Source organism: Diceros bicornis, chromosome 31 (genome assembly GCF_020826845.1).
Source record: "Diceros bicornis minor isolate mBicDic1 chromosome 31, mDicBic1.mat.cur, whole genome shotgun sequence".
Taxonomy (NCBI): domain Eukaryota; kingdom Metazoa; phylum Chordata; class Mammalia; order Perissodactyla; family Rhinocerotidae; genus Diceros; species Diceros bicornis.
In genome coordinates this window covers 915,577-937,682 of record NC_080770.1, presented here as the reverse complement: position 1 = coordinate 937,682, position 22,106 = coordinate 915,577, and the positions used below count along the sequence as shown (strand labels likewise).

The following is a 22,106-nucleotide window of genomic DNA, read 5'->3' as shown; positions in this document are numbered from 1 at the left end:
TGAGGAGGGCCAGCTTAGCCGGGGAGCAATAAAAAGATAAGCCTCAGATAACCTGAGTCAATATTTCCCCACGGTGGCCCAGGGGAGCCCCCACAGCTGTTTTCTTGATAATCTGGCAAACGCCCCACCCCTTCCCTGCCCTCCCCGCCCTCTGAAGGCCGTGCTGGGCTATATAAGGCCCGGACCCCTGCCCCCAGTTGCTCTCCCACACCATCCTCCGAGCCACCATGGGGCTGCTACTAGCCTGCCTGGTGGCCCTCTGCCTGGCCCTAAACTTGGCCAGGGGCAAGGAGGTGCAGAGAGGTGAGGGGCAGCGGCAGCATGAGCTGGGGGCAGGAAGTCCGGGGCGGCCCAGAGCAGACAGTCCTACCTGCGAGGAGGAGGTGATCCTCCTCTGCCCAGCCTTTGTGGTGGCCTGGCATCTTCTGGGGTAGACGGCCTGGGCCCAGTGTTCTGCAGGCCCCACCCCTGCTGACTTTGGGGGGAGAGTAGGAAGGGGGGAAGGAAGGAGGGAAAGAAGGAGGGAAAGAAGGAGGGAAGGAAGGAGGGAAGGAAGGAGGGAAGGAAGGAGGGAAGGAAGGAGGGAAGGAAGGAAGGAAGGAAGGGAGGAAGGAAGGAAGCAGGGAAGGGAAAGTAGAAAGGAAGGAAGGAAGGAAGAAGGGAGGAAGGAAGGAGGGAGAGAAGGGAAAGTAGAAAGGAAGGAAGGAAGGAAGAAGGGAGGAAGGAAGGAGGGAAGGAGGGAAGGAAGGAGGGAGGGAGGGAGGAAGGAGGGAGGGAAGGAGGGAAGGAGGGAGGGAGGAAGGAAGGAGGGAAGGAGGGAAGGAGGGAAGGAAGGAGGGAGGGAAGGGAGGAATGAGGGAAGGAGGGAGAGAGGGAAGGAAGGAAGGAAGGAGAGAAGGAAGGAGAGAGGGAGGGAGGGAAGGAGGGAAGGAGGGAGGAAAGAGGGAGAGAAGGAAGGAGGGAAGGAGGGAGGAAGGAGGGAGAGAAGGAAGGAGGGAGGGAAGGAGGGAGGGAAGGGCAGGTGGTCCTGGGCTCCTGTCATCCCTTTGAAGGTGATTGCCGGGACAGAGTGTGTCCAGGGAGCCGTACCGGGTGGAAGCACAGGTGCTGGGCCGTTTTCTGTGGGTGTGGGGGAGGCAGGTCCCAGGGACCCTCGGAGGGGCAAGGCCAAGACGGCCCCTTCTGCAGAGCAGGGTGTTTGGCCACCTGCTGAAGGGGTGGCTTCAGCCAGAGAAGACTGTGAATGCAGGACGGGGAGGTCTCGGTCCCAGCAGGGCTGTGTGACAAAGCCACTGGGGGGGCCCTGGGCCCGTATGGACAGACACAATGTGGGGACCCTCGGAGGGGTGCAGCACTGCCCGTCTGCTGGATGAGGGGCGGCTGGAGCTGGGGGAGGCCGGCTGGGGCATCGAGTGGATGGAGTGTGGCAGTGACAGAGGGGGCACTGGGGCAGGCGGACAGGGTGCTCAGGGACCCCAAGCGCCCACCTGCCCCGGCTCCCCACTCTGCAAACGGCCGCGTCCAGGCCAGGCTGGGGTGCAAGGGCGTGGCACTAGAGCCGTCCTTTCAGGGGGCTGAGAACCCCTAGGCGGGGTGACCAAGGTCCAGCAGAGGCCCTGCTGCAGGACCATCTAAGCTGCTTCCGGCTGCCTCCAGAGGGTCCTCAGGGGGCGGCTGCCGGGCTGGGGCCGGGAACGAGCCTCCTGGGCGGCCTGGGCCACTCACCCCTCCATCCCACTGCTCCCCAGAGGGCAGGACACAGAACCACGGCCACAACGTCTGCAGCACCTGGGGCGACTTCCACTACAAGACCTTCGACGGCGACATCTTCCGCTTCCCCGGCCTCTGTGACTACAACTTCGCCTCAGACTGCAGGGACGCCTACAAGGAGTTCGCTGTGCACCTGAAGCGGGGCGCAGGCAGTGACGGGCGCCACCCCCAGGTCGAGTACATCCTGCTGACCATCAAGGACGACACCATCTACCTCACCCACCAGCTGGCCGTGCTGAACGGGGCCTTGTGAGTGGGGCTGGGCGGGGTCCCCACTGCGTCCTAGTAAGGGGGCCCCCTGGCTCCTGTGAGCAAGCCCCCCCCCACTTCCCTCTACCCCGCGCACAGCTAAGGAGAGCACTGGGGTTAGTGTTCTGGTCTCTGAGTCATTCAGCAAACACTGATGGGCCCCCATGGGCGAGGGACTGGGGAGTGGCGTTATTTATCCTGCGAGTCTCACAGCCCCGCAGCTTGGAGCCCACCAGGCTCTGGGTGTGTGGGACAGGTGGCCGTCCTGGTGGAGGTGGCCTGGCAGCCATCTGGTAAGGAGACCCCTGTGCCCTGCTGCCCCAGGCTAGCGTTACAGAGGCCGTGCAGGGCGGGGCCTGTGCGAGCCTCCTGCCCACTGCCCCAGCCATTGTCCCTGCACTATGTCTGGAACAACGCGGCTCTAAGCACATTCCTGCCTGGGGGGCTCCCCACCTGTGGGGTTTGCCCTCTCCCTGCTATGGGGATCTTGTTTTCTGCAGAGGCTGCAGCCCAGGCAGCCAGGCCCCAGTCTCAGGGTGGGGGTGGGTACAGGGCCAACGGAGGCAGAGTTTGGGGTGAGCACAGTGCCTGGGCCCTCCCTGGGCGATGGATGGGGTGGGCAGGGTCTAGAGAAGCTCCTCCCCCCTCCCGGGGCTCATGGGGCCCCTGCCCAGGACAGAGCCGGAGGAGGGGGTGCAGAGAGGGAGAAGGGCAGGCAGGGTGTGCCTGCCCCCGAAGAAGCCCCCCCAGCCCAGGTGGATGGTGGCTCTCTAGCCACTGCTCAAGTCCCCCCAGAGGGTGGACAAAGCCTTTTGTGGCCACAGGGCGGAGCTGGGCAGGCAGGGCTGACTGAGAAGCTGAGGCCATCCCCACCCACATGATGCACAGCCTGGGTCACCTCCGGGCCACGGGACCCCGGGGAGGACCAGCTGTGGTGGGCACTGGGCCCTGGGCCCGGCTGGGTGGCTGTGTGGGCTGGCTCATGACCCTGGTGCCCCGCCACAGGGTCAGCACCCCGCACTACAGCTCCGGGCTGCTCATTGAGAAGAATGACGCTTACACTAAGGTCTACTCCCGCGCTGGCCTCACCCTCATGTGGAACCGGGAGGACTCGCTCACGGTGGGTGCGGCCCCCAATGTCACTGGGCCCTGTGGGCCTAGGGGGCTCTTCCGTCAGGCCTCTGGGACCCCAGGGGAGCACGGGGGAGCCAGTGGTCCGATCCTTGCCAAGAGGGGGTCCAGCGTGGGCTGGGAGTGCAGTGTGGCCTCTGTCTGCTGGTGGAGAAGGCTGGCGGCAGAGGTGGGGCTACGTAGCCCACCCAGGGAGGGGACCCTGGGGGCCTGGGGTGGTGGGCCGGCCCTCCCCCCTCCCAAACCCCTCCTGGTCCTCAGCGATGCCAGGACACCCCCTGGCTGACCCCAGCCCTCCTGTAATACCTGACACCCATTCAAACAAGGTGCCGAGGCCTGTCTGGCCATGGGCGCTCGCCCTGGCTGCCCCAGGCCTGTGGTCCCGCCAGCCATGGCCGCTCACCTGCTCTCTCCTCTCCTGACAGCTGGAGCTGGACAGTAAATTCCAGAACCACACATGTGGCCTCTGTGGGGACTACAATGGCCTGCAGACCCACTCTGAGTTCCTCTCAGACGGTGAGGGCCTCCTTGGGGTCTGGGCGGGCGGGCGTGTGCAAGCCCCCAGGGCACCCCCTGCTGACAGGCTGTGCCCTCCCCAGGCTTGCCCTTCAGTGCTGTCCAGTTCGGGAACATGCAGAAGATCAACCAGCCTGACGTGGTGTGTGATGATCCCGAGGAGGTGGCGGCCCCCAAGTCCTGCTCTGAGCACGTGAGTGGCTGGCCGGGGAACCCCCCCACCCCAGGGAGGAGCTATTTCCGAGGTGGAGACCCTATGGGAGCAGTGCCCGCCCCTCTCCCCGAGGGCCCTGCTCCTGCTAGCCTCTGCTGGGGACCCCCGGCAGTGTGGAGGGGAGGAGGGCGTGAGGAGCCCCCGCCCACTGCCCGCCCGCATCTGCCCGCCAGCGCGCCGCGTGTGAGGAGTTGCTGACAGCCGCGGCCTTCGAGGGCTGCCTGGAGCTGGTGCCGCTGGAGCGGTACGTGCAGGCCTGCATGCAGGACCGCTGCCAGTGCCCGAAGGGTGCCTCCTGCACCTGCAGCACCCTCGCCGAGTTCTCCCGCCAGTGCTCCCACGCCGGCGGGCGGCCCGGGAACTGGAGGACCGGGACGCTCTGCCGTAAGCACTGTGCCACCAGGTCGGGAGGCGGGGGACCCACAAGGCACGTGGGAGGATGATCCACGGGGAGCGGGGAGATCTTTGCCCGCCCGGGACAGGGCAGCCTGGTGCCCTGGACCAGGGGCCACGTCTGTGCCGACCGCGGAGGTGGCCTCGGCTTTGGGGTGCGAGGCAGACAGAAACCGGGCCTGGAGCCCAGAGCCTTTTGGGGTGCACCTGACAGGTGGACGCAGCCCCTCTGCTCCCCCTGCCTGCTGCCCTCCACCTCTGGGCGTGTGTGCCGGCTCAGGGGCCCTCCTCTGCCGTTCTAGCCAAGAGCTGCCCCGGGAACATGGTCTACCTGGAGAGTGGCTCGCCCTGCATGGACACCTGCTCCCACCTGGAGGTCAGCAGCCTGTGCGAGGAGCACCCCATAGACGGCTGTTTCTGCCCCGAAGGTCTGCACTGTACCGGTGGCGGGTGGGCGGGGGCGGGAGGGGTGCTGCCCTGATGCAGCCCACCCTGGCCTGGGGGCCGTGGGACCAGTGGTTTTGCTGCCTTGGGCCTTGGGTTCTTGGCTGCACTGAGGGGACAGCCATGCTGGATGGTGGGGGGCTGTGATGGCACAGGAAGCAAGGCCCAGTGCCCCCCTGAAATCAGATGAGCTTCAGAGAGAAAGGACACAAATGCTGAAGACCCCGCCTCATACACGCGTGATGGCGGCTTCCGGGAGTCTGGGTAGGGGGTGGTACCTTCCTAGTCATCCCTCCTGGACAGACCTCCTCCTGCCTGGCCCACAGAGCCTGGAGGACCCCGGGAAGGGGCTGGACTCTCAGGCCCCCCACAGCAGGTCCCTGACTAGACACTGTGTGGGCACCACAGCGTCACCCAAAGGACCAGAGCTGCCTGTGGGTGGGAGGCCTGGCTGGCAGCCCCACCTCTGGGATTCTGGCACCTTCCAGAGTTTGGCCCATGGCTGTGGCTTTGGCAATAGCAGCCCCATTGTGGGGATTCCGGCACTTTCTGAGGCCAGTGAGTGTAACGTCACGCCCCCCGCTGTCCCAGGCACCGTGTACGATGACATCAAGGGCAGCGGCTGCATCCCCGTGAACCAGTGCCACTGCAAGCTGCACGGACACCTGTACAAGCCTGGCCAGCAGGTCACCAACAACTGCGAGCAGTGGTGGGTCCCAGGGGCCTGGGGCCAGGGGCCGGTCCCCAGGGGCCTGGAGCTGGGGTCTGGGTGGCCTGGGGAGGCAGCTGAGCCTGACCCTCGGCCCCACTGCCTACAGCGTCTGCAACGCTGGCCGCTGGGCCTGCGAAGACCTGCCGTGTCCCGGGACCTGCGCGCTGGAGGGCGGCTCCCACATCACCACCTTCGACGGGAAGAGGTACACCTTCCATGGGGACTGCTACTACGTGCTGACCAAGGTAGGCGGGACGGCGGGTGCGGTGGGCCTGGCGGGTGTGTAGGTGGTGATGGGTGGGCGGGCATGGCGGGCAGGTGGGCGGCTGGCAGGTGGGCGTGCGCGGGGAGATGCCCCCAGCCCCCGCCTCGCTCAGCACCCCCACCATCCCCACAGAGCGACCACAACGACTCCTACGCCCTCCTGGGCGAGCTGGCCCCCTGCGGCTCCACGGATAAGCAGACCTGCCTGAAGACGGTGGTGCTGCTGGCTGACAAGAAGCGGAACGTGGGTGCCCCCCCTGCCCCCCCCAGCACCCCCGGGGGCTCCAAGGCCCTTGTCAGCTCCACCGTCCCCTCGGCCTTTCCCACAGGTGGTGGCCTTCAAGTCGGACGGCAGCGTGCTGCTGAACGAGCAGCAGGTGAACCTGCCCCACGTGACAGGTGAGCCCTGCTCAGGGGCGCGCGGCTGGGGGCGGCGGGAGGGCAGCCCCCCCAGCACAAGACCCTCCTGCTGAAGGTGGTGGTCCTGGGTGGGGTGGGAGGGACAGCAGGCTGAGCGGCCCCTCACCGCCCCTCACCGCCCGCAGCGAGCTTCTCCATCTTCCAACCGTCCTCGTACCACCTCACCGTCAACACCGCCCTTGGCCTCAGGCTGCAGGTGCAGCTGGAGCCCGTCATGCAGCTCTTCCTGACGCTGGACCAGGCGGCCCAGGGCAGCGTGCAGGGTGAGTGGCCCCGCCCGCTCGCCCCCACAGAGCCCCACGCGGGGCCCGCCGTGGCGCCCCGACCTTCCCAACCCTGTCCTCGGCCCCTCAGGCCTCTGCGGGAACTTCAACGGCCAGGAGGGCGATGACTACCAGACTGCCGGTGGGCTGGTGGAGGCCACGGGGGCCGGCTTTGCCAACACCTGGAAGGCCCAGTCGAGCTGTGGGGACAAGCAGGACTGGCTGGACGACCCCTGCTCCCTCAACATCGAGAGCGGTGAGGCCTCGCCGGGCAGATGGGGCTCCCGGTGGGACGTGGGGGTTGGGTGGGTGGGGGGGAGGCGAGATGGCCTGCCCCCCTCAGGGCTGGCCCCTCCACCTGCGGCTTTCTGCCACATGCCTGGTTTATGGTGGCCCACGATGGCAGCCCGCCAAGTGACATGGCAGAGGGGCCAGGCTTGCCAATCACTGGGTGGTGGCCCTTGTCCAGCGACTGGCCTGGTGCCACAACAGTACATCCTCCCATCCGCCATGCTGCCCCACTGCGTCCCGGGAGGTGGAGAGGGTGGGTGGTGGGCGCGCCTGCCTTGCAAGGGGGCACCGTCCTGTGCTAAGCCGACCTGGAGGGAAGGACCTGGGCTCAGTCCACAGACGGGGCAGTGTCTGCTCCAGCCTGGGTGACCGGGCAGCCAGACTCAGGGGACTTGCTGGAGGGCCACCCCCGCTGAGGTTCTGACCCCCCTCTCCAGCCAACTATGCCGAGCACTGGTGCTCCCTGCTGAAGAACACAGAGACCCCCTTCGGCAGATGCCACTGGGCTGTGGACCCAGCCGAGTATTACAAGGTGGGTGGGACCTACACCCGCACTCCCCACCCACCTGATCCGTGACAGGAAGTGGTGCTCCGTGCACCTGGCTGAGGCTGACAGCCACCTGTGAGGCTCCTGCCAGAAGTTGCTGTGTGTATGTATAAGCATGCGTATGAGTGTGCACACATGTGCTTGTGTGCACACGTGTATACAAGCATATGTCTCTGTGTGCATGTGTACGTGTTTGTGTGTGTAAGCACGTACACACGTGTGTGCATGTGTTTGTACATGTGCAGGTGGGGGTTTAAGCGTGCTCATGTGTGTGTATGTGTGGGTGCATGTACACTCATGCGTGTCCAGGAGTGCTTGCACACTTGTGGCATTCCCCAGCCCGGCTCTCTCCCTCATTGCCCTGCCTCGGTTTACCCCCAGAGGTGCAAATACGACACGTGCAACTGTGAGAACAACGAGGCCTGCTTGTGCGCTGCCCTGTCCTCCTACGCCCGCGCCTGCGCCGCCAAGGGCGTCACGCTGTGGGGCTGGAGGGAGCAAGTTTGTAGTGAGTGCTGTCCCCTGCCGGCGTCCTGGGCTCGGGGCCCTGGCACATCCACGGGACGGGCGCCGGGCTCCGCCTTCGGTTCACCCGCCGTCCCATGAGGCAGCTCGCCTTGAGTCCAGGGAGAGGGATCAGTCCACTGCCGGCGGGTGACGCTGCTTCCAGCTTCCTCCGCCGGGAAGGGAAGCGGCAGGAAGCAGCTGTCTGCTGCTCCCGCTAGTGGGGAGGGTCCAGAACGGTGGCCACAGCCCATTTCCCTGACAGGGAGGCACGTGGGGCGGGGGCGGCCCCAGGGTGACTGCCCTCGCGGGCCGCCTGCGGGGGCGGGAGCTGGGGCAGTCTCTCACGCCGGCCCCTGCCCTCTGCAGACAGGGAGGTGGACTCCTGCTCCAACTCGCAGATCTTCCTCTACAACCTGACCACCTGCCAGCAGACCTGCCGCTCGCTCTCTGAGGCTGACACCCACTGCCTCCAGGGCTTCACGCCAGTGGACGGCTGCGGCTGCCCCGACCACACCTTCCTGGACGAGAAGGGCCGCTGCGTGCCCCTGGCCAAGTGCTCCTGCTACCACCGCGGCCTCTACCTGGAGGCGGGGGCGGTGGTCCTGAGGCAGGAGGAGCGATGGTGAGTGGCCTGGGGCCCGGGAGGGAGGGCGTGGGGGGTGGGCAGGGACGGCTCTACCTGGGGGAGCCCACATCCCCGCCTGACCCCACAGAGCCACTGGGCCTGCCCCCCAAAGGGCCCCGTTCACCTCACCTCTCCCTGCAGCGTGTGCCGGAACGGGAGGCTGAACTGCGTTGCCATCAAGCTGATCGGCCCGAGTAAGTGAGCGCTACCCACGCCCGGCCCTTGCCCCAGGCCCGCTCCCCCCACCACGTCTCCTGCCTGCCCTAGCTGCCCACTCCCTATCTTCAGCTGAGCTGGGGTGGCCTTCTGTCTGCAGGCTGCAAAGCCCCAAAGATCCACATCGACTGCAACAACCGGACAGCGCTGGCCATCCGGAACCCCCGCCCTGTCAGCTGCCAGACGCTGGCTGCCGGCTATGTGCGTGCCGGGGCGGGCCGCGGAGGGGAGGGCGCAGCCGGGCTCCCACACTGACCCTGAGGCTCCCGTGCCGATTCCTGAGGACCCATGAGCCTCACTGACGCTTCCCACCCCTGGGGGCAGGTGGCAGCCTGCGGGCCCACTCAGCCTGCCGGAGTCACAGGGGCCAGTTTAGGGGTCCCTGGCAGGCAGCACTCAGCGGTCTCCCCGCCCAGCAGTGGAGGTGCCCAAGGATGAGGGGCTCTGGGTGTGGGCCAGGGCGAGGGGTCAGGGGTTGGGGAGAGGGGAGGGGACACGAGGGGTGTCTGTAGTGTCAATGAGAGGGCAGCCAAGGGCAGGGCTGGCCTGGCCGGCCTGAGCCCAGCCTCTAATCCCTGAACCCCACTCCCCGTCTGCCCCCAGTACCAGACAGAGTGTGTCAGCGGCTGTGTGTGCCCCGAAGGGCTGATTGACGACGGCCGTGGCGGCTGCGTCGTGGAGGGGGACTGCCCGTGTGTGCACAACAATGACGTGTTCTCCCCCGGGGACAAGATCAAGGTGGATTGCAACACCTGGTGAGTGGCCTGGCCTGGCCGACCTGGAGAACGGGCCGAGGTGGGGGCTTCTCCCTGTGGGGCCAGCCGGGGCCTGCAGGGCCACCTGGCCTCCACCTGGCTGGCAAGGCCCTGGCCGGGATGGGAGTGGGGGCTGGGATGGCCCTTTCCGGGCTGGGATGGTTTGCGGGCATCGTGTGTGAGCTGCCCAGGGAGATGTCTGCACGTGCCCGGGGCTCGGCCAGGCCGCCCTCTGAGCAGGGGTGGAAGGACCCGGGCCCTGCAGCCCCTCCAGGCCCCTCTCCTGCTTTCCTCAGCACCTGCCAGAGAGGGCGCTGGGCATGCACCCAGTCCAAGTGCCATGGCACCTGTGTCATCCATGGGAGCGGCCACTACATCACCTTTGACGGGAAGTACTACAACTTCGACGGACACTGCTCCTACGTGGCGGTTCAGGTGAGCCAGGGCGCCACCAAGGCCTGTTCCTGCCACGGTCCCGGTTCTGCTGGCCCTGGGCTGCTCTCAGTGGAGGCTCCCGAGGGTGTGGGGGGCCAGCCCCTCCTCCGCCCTCCTCTCTGTGACCCTCCCTCGGGTGCATGGGGGGTATGGGCACGCAGTGAGTGACGCGTGGGGGGTTCAGGCCACTGGTGCAGCGTGGTCATCCCATTTCAACAAGAAGGGGCTGAGGCTCGGCGGGGCAGGGCACCCAGGGGGCACCCGTGGCCCAGCTGGCATGGCTCATACCCCCCGTGGGCCCCCAGGACTACTGTGGACAGACTTCCTCGCTGGGCTCCTTTAGCATCATCACCGAGAACGTCCCCTGCGGCACCACGGGCGTCACCTGCTCCAAGGCCATCAAGATCTTCATTGGGGTAAGTGCTGCCCACTCCCGGGGCTGTGTGGGTCCTCGGCGCTCCTTGGACCTGGCCAGTGACCGGGCCTCTCCCCTGGGCACAGAGGACAGAGCTGAAGCTGGAGGACAAACAGCGCACAGTGATCCAGCGCGACGTGGGCCACCACGTGGCCTACACCACGCGGGAGGTGGGCCAGTACCTGGTGGTGGAGGCCAGCGTCGGCATCATTGTTATCTGGGACAAGAAGACCACCATCTTCATCAAGCTGGCCCCCTCCTACAAGGTGCACGGCTGCCCCTGCCCACCGGGCCTCCTAGGCACAGAGGGGACCCCCACCCCCGAAGGCCCCCTCACGAAGGCCCTGGCTTGCCTCTCCGCAGGGCACTGTGTGTGGCCTGTGCGGGAACTTCGACCAGCGCTCCAGCAACGACTTCACCACGCGGGACCACATGGTGGTGGGGAGTGAGCTGGACTTCGGGAACAGCTGGAAGGAGGCCCCCACCTGCCCGGACGTGAGCGCCACCCCCGAGCCATGCACCCTGAACCCGCACCGCCGCTCCTGGGCTGAGAAGCAGTGCAGCCTCATCAAGAGCTCGGTCTTCAGCACCTGCCACAGCAAGGTGGGGCGGGGCGCCGGCAGGCGGGCGCGGCTGTGGCTGGGGGCGGGCAGCATTTCCCCGCTCCACACTGGGCAGTTGCTCTGCTGCATCACCTCCAGCCTCCTCCAGCTTCAGCGCCATCCTCTGTGTCCTTTGGACACACGACCAGAGGTCCAGCCTTCCTTGAGACCTCTGGCTGCACCCCCAGCCTCCTGTACCTTCCAGGAGAGAGAAAGGACACACAGCCCCCTTAGGCCCAGGTGGCCCCCAGCTCTAGGCGGTGGGGGGCGAGGGGACAGGTTCTAGAATGGCCCATCTTACAGCTGAAGACCCCGGGGCCCTGAGGGTCTGCATGGCCAGAGTTGGCCAACCATCTCTGGACCTTACCCGTCAGCCTCACTGGAGCCCTGGGAAGTTAGCGCTGGGTGATGCCCCCTGTCACAGGACCGGGGCTGGCCTCCGGGTCCTGAGCTCCTCCAGCCGCAGGGGGAGGCCTGGCCCCATGAGGGCAGCACAGGCCCAGGGTACATGGTGGCTTCTCCTGCAGGTGGACCCCAAACCCTTCTATGAGGCCTGTGTCCAGGACTCATGTTCCTGCGACACGGGTGGCGACTGCGAGTGCTTCTGCTCTGCCGTGGCCGCCTATGCCCAGGAATGCACCAAGGAGGGGGCCTGCGTGTTCTGGAGGACGCCGGACCTGTGCCGTGAGTGCCCCCCCGCTGTGGACCTGGGCGCCAGCAGGGCCGGCTGGGGGCTGCTGCACTCTGGGAGGGACAGCGCTCCCTACCCCTCCAAGGGATGAGTTGTATGCGGTCCCCTCCCCGCCTCCCCTGGTGCTAGGATCCAAGCATCCTTCCTCGGGGCCACCATGGTGCCTGGGCGGGCAGGAGGGAGCTGGCCCATCCCTGTCCATCCCCCCCCACCCTGGCCTCGGGGCTCCCTGAGTCTGACCCCATCCTCCCCACCCCCCAGCCATATTCTGCGACTACTACAACCCCCCGCACGAGTGTGAGTGGCATTACGAGCCCTGTGGGAACCGCAGCTTCGAGACCTGCAGGACCGTCAACGGCATCCACTCCAACATCTCCGTGTCCTACCTGGAGGGTGAGCAGGGCCCCTGGGGAGGGGCGGCCTGAGAGAGGTCCTGTGGGGGCTGGGGACCCCAAGTCCCAGGGTGGGCCAGGCTCACCTTCTGCAGAATCTGTTTGTTGATGGCACAGTGGGCTTGGAGCCTGAGCTAAGACCCCGCCCTCTGGGGAGACGCAGAAAAGAAGCAGGTTAACACCCAGCGGGTGTTGTCAGGAGCGAAAGTGCTGTGGGGGACCTGCGGGGGGGGGTGCCTTTCAGAGGCGGGTCTGAAATGGCTCTCCAGGGCCTTTGAGCTGAGAACTAGCAACATGGAGTGAGCGGCGAAGGTCTGGGGAGGGAGCATCCTACCTCATGGGAGGGATATCAGGTTAGGGGCTCAGGGCGCACCCCCTAACCCTAGAGGCTGAGCAGGGCCTGGCTGTCCCTCAGCAGGTGGGCGGGGCCTACCTGTAACTTTGGCCATATGGCAGTGTGCAGGTCCCAGCCAGGGGGAATCCAGGTCCCTGCCTTTCCAGTCCCTGGCCTTTCACGAGGGATATCCTGGAGAAAAGGACCTGCCAGAGTGGGGACCATGGGCGGGTCTGGTGGACATGGGGTCCCCAGAATGGGGACCACGAGCGGGGTCTAGCGGAGATGGGGTCCCCAGAGTGGGGACTATGGGCGGGTCTGGTGGACGTGGGGTCCCCAGAGTGGGGACCACGGGCGGGGTCTAGTGGACATGGGGTCCCCAGAGTGGGGACCACGGGTGGGCCTGGTGGACATGGGGTCCCCAGAGTGGGGACCATGGGCAGGGTCTGGTGGACATAGGGTCCCCAGAGTGGGGACCATGGGCGGGGTCTGTTGGGCATGGGCTCCCCAGAGTGGGGACCATGGGTGGGGTCTCTTGGACATGAGGTCCTCCATTGTGGTCCAAGCCCCATGCCCCGTGCCTTGTGCCCGCTAGGCTGCTACCCCCGGTGCCCTAAGAACAGGCCCATCTATGATGAGGACCTGAAGAAGTGCGTCACAAGAGACAGATGTGGCTGCTATGTCGAGGACACCCACTACCCACCTGGAGCATCCGTTCCCACGGACGACATCTGCCAGTCTTGGTACCTAAGCTCTCCTCGTGGGGGACCTGGGGGAGGCCGGCACGCGCACAGGCACACGCACACATGCTCACACACATGCACCTGTGACACGGCCACATATGCACAGGTGCACGTGCAGCCAGGTGCATACACATACATGCACCCACGCACAGGCACACAATGTGCTCATGCACACAGAGGTGGACACATCGCCACACGCATGCACACGCACAGCACACATGCACACTGTGGGTGCACACGCGCATGGACACGCAGGCACACACACGCACACAGGCACATGCTGGCTGGCACACAGGAGCCGGGGCGCCGGGACCAGCCCCCTTCCCCGGGAGGGGCAGGCCTTCCTTCTCTGCCTCCCTTCTGCGTCCTGCTTTTGCCTACCCTGCCTCGTCCCCACTCTGCCACAGTTAGAGCCCAGTGGGCGGCTCCTCTGGAGTGGGCCTTTGGGGCACCGCCCTGGGGCTTTGTGCCGGCCTCGGGGGCGTGGCCGCTGGGGGCGTGGTCTCGGGGGCGTGGCAAGGAGGCTGGAGCCTCGGGGAAAGGCGGCGGTTCCTGGGTTCCTGGGACCTGAAGCTGCCGCGCTTGCCTTCCAGCGTGTGCACCGACTCCTCGAAGGTCGTCTGCCGGCCCGAGGAAGGTAAGCTGCCCTCTGCGGCTACTCCCGAGGCGGCAGGTCGGGCCCCCACCCAGATGAGCCCACGGCTGCCCTGTCCCTGGACCCAGGACTCTCTATCTCCTCCTCCTCTGCCGCGTGGACCCTGGGGGTCCTTCCCGGCTCAGACCTGCCTGATGGGCAGCAGCCCCTTGGGGCACCCATCCTGATGCTCCCTGTGGCAAATGCCCCTCCTGTGACCCAGCTTCTGCGTTCTGATGGGGGCCCCTTAGGGTTCTGGGGATGGGTCCCGATGGGGCGTTGGTTTGCCACTTGTCGGAGACAGGGGACACCCCGTCTTTCCTTTCTTGGGACAGGCCGAGGGGGGTCTTGTGAGTCTTGCTCCCAACGTGTTGACATCAGCCTCCCTCCCGTCCCCCAGGGAAGATTCTCAACTACACCCAGGATGGCTTCTTCTGTTACTCGGAGACATGTGGGCCCAATGGGGCGGTGGAGAAGCACTTCAACATCTGTACGACTACCCCACCACCCTCATCCACCACCATGACCCCTGGCCCCTCCACCACCACCGCCACCGCCACCACCTCGACCACCACCTCGACCACCACCACCACCTCGACCACCATAGGCAAGGCCCCCATGGCAGCACATCCCTTTCCTCCTGGGGCTCCTGCTTCCCCCAGCACCCTGAGTGCCACAGAAACGGCCCTTCTAGGAGCAGGAGCGTGGCTGGTGCAGCAGGCTGTCACCTCTGCACACGGGCGAGAGGTCACGCTGACATGCCTCTTAACTCAGGGAAATGTCCCCCCGGCCCCCGGCCTTGTGAGTTGAGACGCTGGCGTCATGGGCCACACTCCCGAGCCCAGACCACAGTGAAGGCGACTTGGGGACATTTCCAAAAACTAGCAAGAAAATATCCTAAGGGTTAGAGAAATGTCCTTAAATTCCTCTGCATTTGTTCTGGTTGAAATCATAGCTACCCCTGGACAAGCCACCAGGGGTATGAAAGCCATAGGAAAAAGAAACGTGTAAAACTTAAAAAAGACTTTAAAAAATCTTGAACTATACGACATCTTCTTTTTTCTTTTTTCCACTTTACTGCAGTTTCACCTTCCACTCAGACTCCGGGTAAGTCCCATGGATGGTACTTCCCCGTGGCAGACAGGGCGAGGAGAGCAGTTCACACTAAAGCATCCGGGGGCTTCCCTTGAGGCCCTGGTGTGGGGCCGGGCTGGCGGGCCGACTGCTTCTGCACCAAGATGGTGTATTTGGTGACTCAATTCCCAATGTGTTGAGTCCAGGGACCCACGCGGGGGGACTTGGCCGGCTCTGGGTGACAGCACTGTTGGTCAGGAGACGAGGCCAAGCCCCTTCCTCACTGGAATGGGTGACCCTTTGCTTATTTACTTTTTTGGCACAAGGATTTGAGAACAGCAGAGGAAGGAGCCCTGGGGCCCGGAGGCCTGGGTCTGTCAGCCCTGGGAGCGTGGGGGGCACTCCTCCCTCTCTGGGCCTCAGTCTTTCAGCTGCAAAAGGCGGGTGGAAGTGTTGTCCAGCCCTCAACTCTCTGACCCCCCAAAGGGTCCTTGGGTGATGGCGGGGCAGCCGGTCGTGGGAAGTCTCTGACTTCTCCGAGGCCCGGTGACCTCCCGGGGAGGCGCGCTCCCAGGCGAGGGTCACCAAGGCTGCCTTTTGCTTCCCTAGGGCCGTGCTGCTTCTGGTCCAACTGGATCAATGAGCATCACCCCAGGACCGACATTGACAGTGGAGACTGGGAGACGTTCGACAGGGTCTGCCGGGCCCCCGAGGACATCCAGTGCAGGTCGGCCGTGGAGCCGCAGCTCAGCTGGGAGGAGCTGGGCCAGAGGGTGCAGTGCAACGTCTCGTCTGGGTTCATCTGCAAGAACCAAGACCAGTTTGGAACCGGACCATTTGAAGTCTGTTACGACTACGAGATACGTGTCTTTTGTTGCCAGCCAATGTATGAGTGTCCTACAACCACCACCACGGAGACCACAACCCCAACAACTACCCACCCCCCTACCACCACCACAGGGACCCCAACACCGACCCCCACCAGTGAGACTCCTACCCCATCCTCCACCACCACAGGGACCACAACCCCCCCCACTACCACCACCACTACCTCCACAGGGACCCCAACCCCAACCCTCCCTCCCACCACCCCCACCACTACCCTGACCCCTGGGTCCACAACGCCCACCACTACCACCACCCCAGGGACCCCCACACCAACCCCCACCACTGCCACCACAAGTGAGACTCCTACCCCACCCTCCACCACCACAGGGACCACAACCTCCACCACTATCCTGACCCCAGTGTCCACAACGCCCACCAGTACTACCATCCCGGGAACCCCTACACCAACCCCTACCATCACCACCACAAGTGAGACTCCTACCCCACCCTCGCCCACCCCAGGGCCCACAACCCCCACCACTACGCCAACCACAGGGTCCACAGCACCCACCACCACCACGACACCAGGGACACCCACACCAACCCCTACCATCACCACCACAAGTGAGACTCCTACCCCAGCCTCCACCACCGCAGGGCCCACAACCCCCACCACTGCCACCACACCAGGGACCACAACACCAACTTCCACCATCACCACCACAAGTGAGACTCTTACCACACCCTCCACCACTACAGGGACCACAACCTCCACCACTACACCCACAACAGGGACCACCACCCCCAGTACTACTGTGACCCCACAGTCCACAACGCCCACTGGTACCACCACCCTGGGGACCCCCACACCAATCCCTACCGTCACTACCACAAGTGAGACTCTTACCCCACCCTCCACCACCACAGGGACCACTACCTCCACCACTACGCCCACAATCCCCACCACTATCACCACGGTGCAGACCCCAACACCGACCCCCACCATCACCACCACTCCCTCCACACAGCCCCCAACCCCAACACCCACCACGACCCCCACCACCACCTCGACCATGACCACCACTCCATGTTTGGACTGCATATGGACTGGCTGGCTGGATTCTGGTAAACCAGCATTTACCAAACCCGGTGGAGACATTGAATCCATTGGAAACGTCTGTGGACCACGCAGCGCAGTCAACATCTCCTGCAGAGCCAGTATGTACCCCAACAAACCCATCGCGCAGCTCGGACAGAAGGTGGTGTGCGACATTTCTGTTGGGCTGGTGTGCAAAAACGAAGAACAGACGCCAGGGGGAGCCATCCCCATGCCTTACTGCCTCAACTATGAGATCAACGTCTACTGCTGTGGGTACTTTCCCCCTCACTGCACACCTTCCCCCCCCACAGAGACCACAACCCCAACTGGCCCCCCGACCACCACTGCTACTACCACCACAGAGACCAGAACACCCACCACTAGCACCACCACAGGGCCCACTCCCCCCGCCACTCCCCCCACCCCAGGGACCACCTCCCCCACCACTCCCCCCACCCCAGCGTCCACAACCCCTGCCACTACCCTGACCCCTGGGTCCACAACGCCCACCAGTACTACCATCCCGGGGACCCCCACACCAACACCTAACATCACCACTACAAGTGAGACTCCTACCCCACCCTCGCCCAACACAGGGACCACCACGCCCAGCACTACCAGCACGCCAGGGACCACCACCCCCACCACGACCCGGACCCCCAGGTCCACAACACCCACCACTACTCCCATCACAGAGACTACAGCCGCCACCACTACCACCAACCCAGGGTCCACAACACCCACCACTGCCACCACCCCAGGGACCCCAACACTAACCCCAACCACTGCCACCACAAGTGAGACACCTACCCCACCCTCCACCACCACAGAGACCACAACTTCCGCCACTACCACCACACCAGTGGCCACAACCCCCACCACTAGCCCCATAACAGGGACTACAGCCCCCACCACTACCACCACCACAGCGCCCACAACACCCACCAGTATCCCCATCACAGGGACTACACCCCCCACCCCGACCACCACAGTGCCCACAACCCCCACCACCACCCCCATCACAGAGACTACAGCCAGCACGACTACCACCACCCCAGTGCCCACTACCCCCATCACAGGGACTACAGCCCCCACCACTACCACCACCTCAGCGCCCACAACCCCCACCACTACCCCCATCACAGAGACTACAGCCCCCACCAGTACCACGACCTCAGCGCCCACAACACCCACCAGTACCCCCATCACAGGGACTACACCCCCCACCACTACCACAACCACAGCGCCCACAACCCCCACCACTACCCCCATCACAGAGACTACAGCCACCACCACTACCACCACCACAGCGCCCACAACCCCCACCACTACCCCCATCACAGAGACTACAGCCCCCACGACTACCACCACCACAGTGCCCACAACACCCACCACTACCCCTATCACAGGGACTACAGCCCCCACCACTACCACCACCTCAGCGCCCACAACCCCCACCACTACCCCCATCACAGGGACTACAGTCCTCACCACTACCACCACCTCAGCGCCCACAACCACCACCACTACCCCCATCACAGGGACTACAGCCGCCACCACTACCACCACCACAGCACCCACAACACCCACCAGTACCCCCATCACAGGGACTACACCCCCCCCCACCACCACCACAGTGCCCACAACCCCCACCACCACCCCCATCACAGAGACTACAGCCAGCACCACTACCACCACCCCAGTGCCCACTACCCCCATCACAGGGACTACAGCCACCACCTCTACCACGACCTCAGCGCCCACCACCCCCACCACTACCCCCATCACAGAGACTACAGCCCCCACCACTACCACAACCTCAGCGCCCACAACACCCACCAGTACCCCCATCACAGGGACTACACCCCCCACCACTACCACCACCACAACGCCCACAACCCCCACCACTACCCCCATCACAGAGACTACAGCCCCCACCACTACCACCACAACAGTGCCCACTTCCCCCACCACTACCCCCATCACAGAGACTACAGCCCCCACGACTACCACCACCACAGTGCCCACAACACCCACCACTACCCCCATTACAGGGACTACAGCCCCCACCACTACCACCACCTCAGTGCCCACAACCCCCACCACTACCCCCATCACAGGGACTACAGTCCCCACCACTACCACAACCTCAGCACCCACAACCACCACCACTACCCCCATCACAGGGACTACACCCCCCCCCACCACCACAACCACAGCGCCCACAACCCCCACCACTACCCCCATCACAGAGACTACAGCCACCACCACTACCACCACCACAGTGCCCACAACACCCACCACTACCCCTATCACAGGGACTACAGCCCCCACCACTACCACCACCTCAGCACCCACAACCCCCACCACTACCCCCATCACAGGGACTACAGTCCTCACCACTACCACCACCTCAGCGCCCACAACCACCACCACTACCCCCATCACAGGGACTACAGCCGCCACCACTACCACCACCACAGCACCCACAACACCCACCAGTACCCCCATCACAGGGACTACACCCCCCCCCACCACCACCACAGTGCCCACAACCCCCACCACCACCCCCATCACAGAGACTACAGCCAGCACCACTACCACCACCCCAGTGCCCACTACCCCCATCACAGGGACTACAGCCCCCACCTCTACCACGACCTCAGCGCCCACCACCCCCACCACTACCCCCATCACAGAGACTACAGCCCCCACCACTACCACAACCGCAGCGCCCACAACACCCACCAGTACCCCCATCACAGGGACTACACCCCCCACCACTACCACCACCACAACGCCCACAACCCCCACCACTACCCCCATCACAGAGACTACAGCCCCCACCACTACCACCACAACAGTGCCCACTTCCCCCACCACTACCCCCATCACAGAGACTACAGCCCCCACGACTACCACCACCACAGTGCCCACAACACCCACCACTACCCCCATTACAGGGACTACAGCCCCCACCACTACCACCACCTCAGTGCCCACAACCCCCACCACTACCCCCATCACAGGGACTACAGTCCCCACCACTACCACCACCTCAGCACCCACAACCACCACCACTACCCCCATCACAGGGACTACACCCCCCCCCACCACCACAACCACAGCGCCCACAACCCCCACCACTACCCCCATCACAGAGACTACAGCCCCCACGACTACCACCACCACAGTGCCCACAACACCCACCACTACCCCTATCACAGGGACTACAGCCCCCACCACTACCACCACCTCAGCGCCCACAACCCCCACCACTACCCCCATCACAGGGACTACAGTCCTCACCACTACCACCACCTCAGCGCCCACAACCACCACCACTACCCCCATCACAGGGACTACAGCCGCCACCACTACCACCACCACAGCACCCACAACACCCACCAGTACCCCCATCACAGGGACTACACCCCCCCCCACCACCACCACAGTGCCCACAACCCCCACCACCACCCCCATCACAGAGACTACAGCCAGCACCACTACCACCACCCCAGTGCCCACTACCCCCATCACAGGGACTACAGCCCCCACCTCTACCACGACCTCAGCCCCCACCACCCCCACCACTACCCCCATCACAGAGACTACAGCCCCCACCACTACCACAACCTCAGCGCCCACAACACCCACCAGTACCCCCATCACAGGGACTACACCCCCCACCACTACCACCACCACAACGCCCACAACCCCCACCACTACCCCCATCACAGAGACTACAGCCCCCACCACTACCACCACAACAGTGCCCACTTCCCCCACCACTACCCCCATCACAGAGACTACAGCCCCCACGACTACCACCACCACAGTGCCCACAACACCCACCACTACCCCCATTACAGGGACTACAGCCCCCACCACTACCACCACCTCAGTGCCCACAACCCCCACCACTACCCCCATCACAGGGACTACAGTCCCCACCACTACCACCACCTCAGCACCCACAACCACCACCACTACCCCCATCACAGGGACTACACCCCCCCCCCACCACCACCACAGCGCCCACAACCCCCACCACCACCCCCATCACAGAGACTACAGCCCCCACCACTACCACGACCTCAGCGCCCACAACACCCACCAGTACCCCCATAACAGGGACTACACCCCCCACCACTACCACCACCACAGCGCCCACAACCCCCACCACTACCCCCATCACAGAGACTACAGCCCCCACCACTACCACCACCACAGTGCCCATAACCCCCACCACTACCCCCATCACAGAGACTACAGCCCCCTCGACTACCACCACCACAGTGCCCACAACACCCACCACTACCCCCATTACAGGGACTACAGCCCCCACCACTACCACGACCTCAGCGCCCACAACACCCACCAGTACCCCCATCACAGGGACTACACCCCCCACCACTACCACCACCACAGCACCCACAACCCCCACCACTACCCCCATCACAGAGACTACAGCCACCACCACTACCACCACCACAGTGCCCACAACCCCCACCACTACCCCCATCACAGAGACTACAGCCCCCATGACTACCACCACCACAGTGCCCACAACACCCACCACTACCCCCATTACAGGGACTACAGCCCCCACCACTACCACCACCTCAGCGCCCACAACCCCCACCACTACCCCCGTCACAGGGACTACAGTCCCCACCACTACCACCACCTCAGCACCCACAACCACCACCACTACCCCCATCACAGGGACTACAGCCCCCACCACTACCACCACCACAGCGCCCACAACACCCACCGGTACCCCCATCACAGGGACTACACCCCCCACCACCACCACCACAGCGCCCACAACCCCCACCACCACCCCCATCACAGAGACTACAGCCAGCCCCACTACCACCACCCCAGTGCCCACTACCCCCATCACAGGGACTACAGCCCCCACCACTACCACCACCTCAGCGCCCACAACACCCACTACTACCCCCATCACAGAGACTACAGCCCCCACCACTACCACGACCTCAGCGCCCACAACACCCACCAGTACCCCCATCACAGGGACTACACCCCCCACCACTACCTCCACCACAGCGCCCACAACCCCCACCACTACCCCCATCACAGAGACTACAGCCCCCACAACTACCACCACCACAGTGCCCACAACCCCCACCACTACCCCCATCACAGAGACTACAGCCCCCACGACTACCACCACCACAGTGCCCACAACACCCACCACTACCCCCATCACAGGGACTACAGCCCCCACCACTGCCACCACCTCAGCGCCCACAACCCCCACCACTACCCCCATCACAGGGACTACAGTCCCCACCACTACGACCACCTCAGTACCCACAACCACCACCACTACCCCCATCACAGGGACTACAGCCCCCACCACTACCACCACCACAGCGCCCACAACACCCACCAGTACCCCCATCACAGGGACTACACCCCCCCCCACCACCACCACAGCGCCCACAACCCCCACCACCACCCCCATCACAGAGACTACAGCCAGCACCACTAACACCACCCCAGTGCCCAC

The 22,106-nt window shown here is 64.6% G+C and overlaps 1 protein-coding gene across 1 annotated transcript in view; it reads left to right on the top strand.

Moving 5' to 3' along the window:
* Positions 1-227: 227 nt before the first annotated feature.
* Positions 228-22,106, top strand: part of MUC2 (mucin 2, oligomeric mucus/gel-forming) — a 34,433-nt gene continuing 12,554 nt past the window's right edge. Inside the window, exons 1-31 of the mRNA XM_058527673.1 lie at positions 228-303; positions 1,749-2,019; positions 3,025-3,139; positions 3,576-3,666; positions 3,750-3,859; positions 4,054-4,264; positions 4,576-4,701; positions 5,309-5,426; positions 5,536-5,674; positions 5,827-5,937; positions 6,023-6,092; positions 6,239-6,376; positions 6,468-6,632; positions 7,105-7,199; positions 7,596-7,722; positions 8,088-8,343; positions 8,488-8,540; positions 8,663-8,763; positions 9,166-9,317; positions 9,614-9,752; positions 10,058-10,168; positions 10,254-10,433; positions 10,531-10,770; positions 11,297-11,453; positions 11,722-11,853; positions 12,782-12,929; positions 13,523-13,566; positions 13,964-14,182; positions 15,247-20,510; positions 20,569-21,234; positions 21,424-21,971. Coding sequence (XP_058383656.1) covers positions 228-303; positions 1,749-2,019; positions 3,025-3,139; positions 3,576-3,666; positions 3,750-3,859; positions 4,054-4,264; positions 4,576-4,701; positions 5,309-5,426; positions 5,536-5,674; positions 5,827-5,937; positions 6,023-6,092; positions 6,239-6,376; positions 6,468-6,632; positions 7,105-7,199; positions 7,596-7,722; positions 8,088-8,343; positions 8,488-8,540; positions 8,663-8,763; positions 9,166-9,317; positions 9,614-9,752; positions 10,058-10,168; positions 10,254-10,433; positions 10,531-10,770; positions 11,297-11,453; positions 11,722-11,853; positions 12,782-12,929; positions 13,523-13,566; positions 13,964-14,182; positions 15,247-20,510; positions 20,569-21,234; positions 21,424-21,971 — 10,373 coding nt within the window. The remainder of the gene's footprint in view (positions 304-1,748; positions 2,020-3,024; positions 3,140-3,575; positions 3,667-3,749; positions 3,860-4,053; positions 4,265-4,575; positions 4,702-5,308; positions 5,427-5,535; positions 5,675-5,826; positions 5,938-6,022; positions 6,093-6,238; positions 6,377-6,467; positions 6,633-7,104; positions 7,200-7,595; positions 7,723-8,087; positions 8,344-8,487; positions 8,541-8,662; positions 8,764-9,165; positions 9,318-9,613; positions 9,753-10,057; positions 10,169-10,253; positions 10,434-10,530; positions 10,771-11,296; positions 11,454-11,721; positions 11,854-12,781; positions 12,930-13,522; positions 13,567-13,963; positions 14,183-15,246; positions 20,511-20,568; positions 21,235-21,423; positions 21,972-22,106) is intronic.